Below are 5764 nucleotides of genomic sequence, written 5' to 3'. Positions count from 1 at the left end.
CTATTCTAAGCGTGAACGTACAATAGTTTATTCTACAGCCCCAGTAACGCTATGTACAAAATTTAAACCTATAAGGATGCTAGCCGACCCTCCTCCACGGAGCTTCCCCGATTTTGTGTAGTTCTGGCCGTCCGATCTGGCCTTTGACTTGTTTGTGCCGTTGGATCTTCACCTTTAGTAAATTTTATTTTCACCACGCAGTGGTTTTCTCTGGCCTATGAATGGTGGGCTCGTCCGTCGTATGGATTGGCTGGGTGAGCTGCGCTCACATGCGAAAGAATTGCCCAACCTGCTCGCCCCACGCGCCGCGCACACACCACGCACTGCACGAACCCTAGCCTCCAATCCTCTGCCGGCACACCCCCACTCCTCCCTCGCTCCACTGCAGCCGCCGCACCTCTCTCTCCTCCGTTCGCTCTTCTCCCTCATTCACCACAGCCACAGCCCCAGGAGCTCCGTTGTCCCTGTCGAGGAGATCCATGGCCTCCCGACGTGCTCATCTGCTCAGGTCGCGAGGAAGCCGGGGGAGGAGGAGACCTCGTCGCGAGGGAGCTGCGGGAGGAGGAGCTCAACCCAAGAGGAGAGGATGCCAGCCAGGGAGTCGTCTTGGCTCGACGTGGTCCTTCGCGTCTTGAACCTAGCACCGTAGGCGGCTCGTTTAGTGGCGCAGCGGACGGCGGCCTCAGCGGGTGGGTGACGGTAGCCGCAGCTGGTGCATGACCTCGCATCCTGGGTGCGTGCTCGATTAGCTCGCGTCTTCATGGTCTTCAGGTGCGCAGGTGAGTCCCCAACCATCTCATTCATTTTTCCTTTGAGGATGCAAATGCGAGCACTAGCTGTTTGTAAAAATGCTCAAGGAGAACTGCTCAGAGGAGGGCAGTATGTGTGAAAGTTATTAGTTGATTCCTATCAAAGAAAAGTAAATATACTTTCAGTGTTTTTGTTGGTTTCATTTGCGTATAATTAGAGTAAACTGCACTGGATCCACATACTTTCTCCAGCTCCCTTGAAAACTAATGTATTTGGCCCCCCATTTTACTGTCAATTTGTAGTATGCTTTCTTATGCTTGAGTGGTCAACAGATTTTAGGTTTGAGCAGCTAATTGTCAAATTTAAAAGTATAATGGACAAGATAAATTGTGATCTTGCATTGTCTACTCTATTGATGTGGCTCTTGATTTCTGAAGCTCCCAGGATTTAATAAGCTGCCTTGGGCTTCATTGGACAAATGATCTACCTGGAGCAATGATACATGCAAGTATTTTATTTTAAACACTAGAAACATTAAGTTATCAGGTACTAAAACATCTGAACTATGTTAATTGTTTGTCCTTTGATGGCAGTGTAGATTGGCATTGAAGCCCGATGGCCTTTTTCTTGCACCAATTCTTCTCTCGTGTGTGCTCCAGTGTTGATAACCTTTTGGGACCATTTTTTTCTGTAATTGCTTATACAAATGTGTAATTAGTTGCACAGACATACATACATACATGATTCTGCGAGGAAATTACTTTCTTTGATCTGTTCTTTATAAATGTTTTTTCACTGGCTGTTTAATATAGATATTTCATTTCTTGCATAAGCATATATGATTCTGTGAGCAAATTATCTTCACTGTTCTGTTTTAGAGAGATGTTTGATTAGCTACACAACATACATAGTTCTGTTAGTAATTTGTTTTCCCTGGTTATCTTGATATTCAGTTCTGTTGGTAACCGTTTGCATGGTGGGTCATGTTAGCAATGGGTATAAGGGTATCCAGTGCCCAGCCTTTATATTTTTATCAGGTGTATTCACCACTATGCATGTGTATATGTTGTTGGCCTAACTGTATACATTTTGTTGGTGTGATGATTCATCCTCTAAAAATTTATATTGTATCCTCTTGTGCTAGATGTTTGAGGTTTGGCTTTAAAAATAAGCTATTTCTAACGGAAGGTCAATGGGAGAAAAAGGCAGTGTATACATTTTATTTGGTGCTTATCTGTGACCTTGCGCACTTATCTTTATATATGCTCTTCTTCATAGATATCTTCCTGTCGGTTCTCTTATGAAGATCTTTCCCTATATCTGATTTTATACCATATCAGGAACCATGGTGTCCCACTACACTTGATCCGTGAGCTGTATGAGACCTTGCGCAACTTCAAAATTCATGTTTCAGATTATGTGCACCGCAGAAAGATAACTTCCACCATGAATGGACGCTTTCCAGATGCTACAGCAGATGAGCTTAATGTGTGAGTTATTTAATTTCACTGGCACTGTTTCAGTTTATTCAACTATGGTTCTTGTTTATGATTTAGATATATTTATGGATTCAGGAGTGATGTTACATGTATTATCTGTCGTGAAGAGATGACAACAGCAAAGAAGCTGCTTTGTGGGCACTTGTTCCATGTGCATTGTCTGAGGTCATGGCGAGAGCGCCAACATACTTGCCCCACATGTAGATCTCCCATTGCCCCCCGGACAATGGACGTGATCCATCAGTGCGACAACATGAAGCTCAACTAGGAGTTAGCTTGGTGAGCTTCCTTTTGTTGTTCCGTTTTTTGTTTTGAATTTTTCTACTTAACCATTTCTATCAGTGAGTGCTACAATTGGCAAATAGTTTTTATGTGGTTCCTAATTTAGTGTGAGGAAAAACAGCTGCAGGCATTGGTGCTCCAGGTTCAGAAGGAGTAACAAGCAAGAACGTGAACAGGCGCCCCACAAAACTTGAGGCCTACTTGAACAGGCGCCCAACAAAACAGGCAATCTTCGTTGAATGTTGTAACATATTTACAACAAGTTCTCAGATTTGGGTGGAATGTGCATGCTTTACAGTTACTCCCTCCGTCCCAAAATAAGTGACTCAACTTTGTACTAGCTTCAGTACAAAATTGAGTCACTTATTTTGGGACGGAGGGAGTACCTTGCAAGTGTCGTGATGTTACATAGATATTTTTGTATCTATATGAATGTCAGACCCTGTGTGATTGATCTTATTTTATTCCTATGTGAGAACTAGCTCTCCTTTAGTAATTTAGTACTTTTATACTAAACTGAACTGGGAATAGTTTGATTGTGCTCTATAGGACAGTGTGATTTCTTCTCATAGAATGTTGTCATCTATATCTTGTTGAATGTACATAACTATATTTTGCATGATAATATGTTTTTGCTGTGCCAGTCATATAAGTTATTTATTTTCTACAGGTTGTTACATCTCCAAAGAGGATTCCAGCAGCAAAACTTCATGGTCAGCTTGAATGGAAGGTAGTCCAAGAGCTTTATGATGTTGATTTCTTTACAAACATTATGGGAAGTGGACTTCATTTTGATTGGCGACACATTCCTAATTTACTGCTCATTTCGTAGTTGTACAAAAAAAATGCCTGGGCGTGCAAGTTTTATGTGAAAATGATGCGCCGGCGGTTGGAAGAATGGAAAATCACTTGGCTGTCGGATTTCAAGCACATAGGGCATTGCTTATGTGGCGTACAGTTCATAAAAACTTCCTGAATTGAGTGTTTATTTTCAGTTCTATGCTTTGTTAGACTACTAGAGCTAGAGATGCTAAAATCCTAGATGATGCTAGATGGTGTAATGGCATTAGTGCTGAATTATATTACAAAATGTACAAATTGGATAAGTATAACAAATCTCAAATCTATTAGATTTGTATGTTTTTATTCATAATCATCAGTCTACAATCACCACTCTGCTCTGGCTTTCACTTTGCAGCCCTCGCTCAGGTCTTACTCTGCCTCGCCTAGCTGCCACTCTCTTCTAGAGTGATTGTGCCCCACCATGCGCAAGGTATTCACCAAGAACCAGAAGGTGCTCTTTGGACACCATGGGTATGGCTACATTCGTGGCTGGAGGAAATTTGCGGCCATTTCAATTCAGCCTTTTTTACACCTACCAGTGTATTCATAATAATTATGATATATGCATACCACATTATTAGTCTTCACCTTTTTTACATACTACTCCCATTTGAATACACTTTTAGAAAAAGTAAACATACCTATGGAAGACACATTCTTGCCTGTATACTTCTTTTTGAAGTATTTAAAAAGCTCAGTTTACAGAGTATGGGTTGGTTACTACATTGGAGTAATTATGGACATCTCAAATTTAGCGCCTAGGATTCCTATTTTGACTGATGTGAGTATCTCTTGGTCAGTCCTCAGATTACAAATTTGAAAATAACTCTCCTGAAAACGCTGGCAAAACTCACATGTGGTCTATAAAGAAATATTTGATGATCTTGCTTAATAACTTGCTAGCAAGCAGAAAATATATCATGTTAGTACCATTCATGTATCCGCTTTCACAGACCATCTGACATGACTTCTTATTAATTTTGACAGGATGCTAAGGGCTGCAAGAAATAAAATAGTATGTTGCATTTTGCCTACAGGTAAGGAAACTTGTACCTTATTTCTGCAAAGATGTGCTCTATTTTTTTTATTCCATGAGTATTTGCATTCCCTATAGAAGCTGACTGGTTAAGATAAAAGTTGAAGAATGCATACGATAGTCGATTGGAAACATATATCTAGTAGTTCATTTTTTCATGCGCACAATGGGATAAATTGATGTAACACAAGACTTTACAACTTAGTGCTGTTGTTATTAGAATCAGGAGACTTGCTTTGTTACCGTACTTAGAGTTGCCGATTGCTTACTATAGTAATAGCCAGGAAGGTTTGTAGTCAACTTATATGCAGTTGTAATTAGTCGACTTATGCTCCTTAAATTGTTGTTCTTTGGTGACCAGTGAATGGGCAATTGACTCTTGCGTATATGGCTGATCTAATTGTTGGGAAAATCTTCAGCACATTGTAATATGAAAGGTTTTACCCTGCAAAAAAAAGCATGAAAGATTTTGATTTTTTTCTTAGGACTTCTTCATACACTTTTTACTATTGTATTCACTATAGTTTTCCTGGATTGAACTGATTTTTCGCTTGCATTGTAGATATCAAGTCTTAGAGAAGGAAGTTTTGTATGGCAGTCGACTCGCTGCTTCTCCGATTCAGATTCACAGTTAAATATCCCATTCTTCTTTTTTCAGCCCTTGACATTTTCTCCTACTTGCTAATGCAGGATGGAACACTTCCTGTTACATGTAGTCTTCAGAACCTGTGCTGAAATGGCGCTTCTTTGTTTGGAAAGTGTCTGATTTTGCAAAACTTTTGGCTGTATCGAATAATTTTCAAGTTGCTTCAGTGACATCTGTTCCTGCTAAGACGTTTTAAATGTGAACCTAAATACTCCCTCCGTTCTAAAATAGATGACCCAACTTTATACTAAAGTTAGTATAAAGTTGGGTCATCTATTTTGGAACGGAGGGAGTACTTGTTACCATAAGTGACCAAACTTGTGGTGGTGTGCAATGTTCACCTAACTTAAAACAGCTTGCGCCCTGTCTTTCTTCCGCAACACAAAAGCTAGATTAATTTACCATCCATCCGTCAAGTGAGCTCAAGCATAAATTCTGAACATTCAGACAACCAACCAAGATGCAGGTGCATTAGAGCATGGAAAAGGCAAAGCTCCCAAAGAGTAATTGATATTTCCTCCACTGAAGATGACGAAAACAACTAAAAAAGGCTAGAAGTATCAACCTATACTCGCCTACATTTACCCAACTCTTCTCCACGTACAAAAATAAATATACCATGGTTTAAAAAATGAGCTTTCTACTATTGATATCGTAAAGGTCCTTGCAAAATGAAACTATTCATCGACAATATGGCTTTAGCGAGTC

General features: G+C 40.3%; 1 protein-coding gene across 1 annotated transcript; it reads left to right on the top strand.

The window, feature by feature from the left end:
• Positions 1-245: 245 nt before the first annotated feature.
• LOC123042952 (ERAD-associated E3 ubiquitin-protein ligase HRD1) lies at positions 246-5242 on the top strand. The gene is made up of 7 exons (XM_044465295.1): positions 246-2038; positions 2091-2240; positions 2325-2528; positions 2653-2756; positions 3202-3261; positions 3730-3845; positions 4362-5242. Exons 1-3 carry the CDS (start codon positions 1734-1736, stop codon positions 2515-2517), a joined length of 648 nt encoding a protein of 215 aa, XP_044321230.1. The 5' UTR covers positions 246-1733; the 3' UTR covers positions 2518-2528; positions 2653-2756; positions 3202-3261; positions 3730-3845; positions 4362-5242.
• The last annotated feature ends 522 nt before the right edge of the window (positions 5243-5764 follow it).

Source organism: Triticum aestivum, chromosome 1A (genome assembly GCF_018294505.1).
Source record: "Triticum aestivum cultivar Chinese Spring chromosome 1A, IWGSC CS RefSeq v2.1, whole genome shotgun sequence".
In the NCBI taxonomy this organism is placed as follows: Eukaryota; Viridiplantae; Streptophyta; class Magnoliopsida; order Poales; family Poaceae; genus Triticum; species Triticum aestivum.
The sequence above is the reverse complement of the archived record's forward strand: the minus strand, read 5'-3'. Positions and strand labels throughout refer to the sequence as shown.

Bases quoted from the DNA above. Each gene is read 5' to 3' on its own strand.
- LOC123042952 (XM_044465295.1), top strand. From the start codon at position 1,734: ATGTTAGCAATGGGTATAAGGGTATCCAGTGCCCAGCCTTTATATTTT. The intron at 2,039-2,090 runs GTCGGTTCTCTT...ATACCATATCAG, and splicing joins TTCTTCATAGATATCTTCCT to GAACCATGGTGTCCCACTAC. The intron at 2,241-2,324 runs GTGAGTTATTTA...TTATGGATTCAG, and splicing joins ACAGCAGATGAGCTTAATGT to GAGTGATGTTACATGTATTA.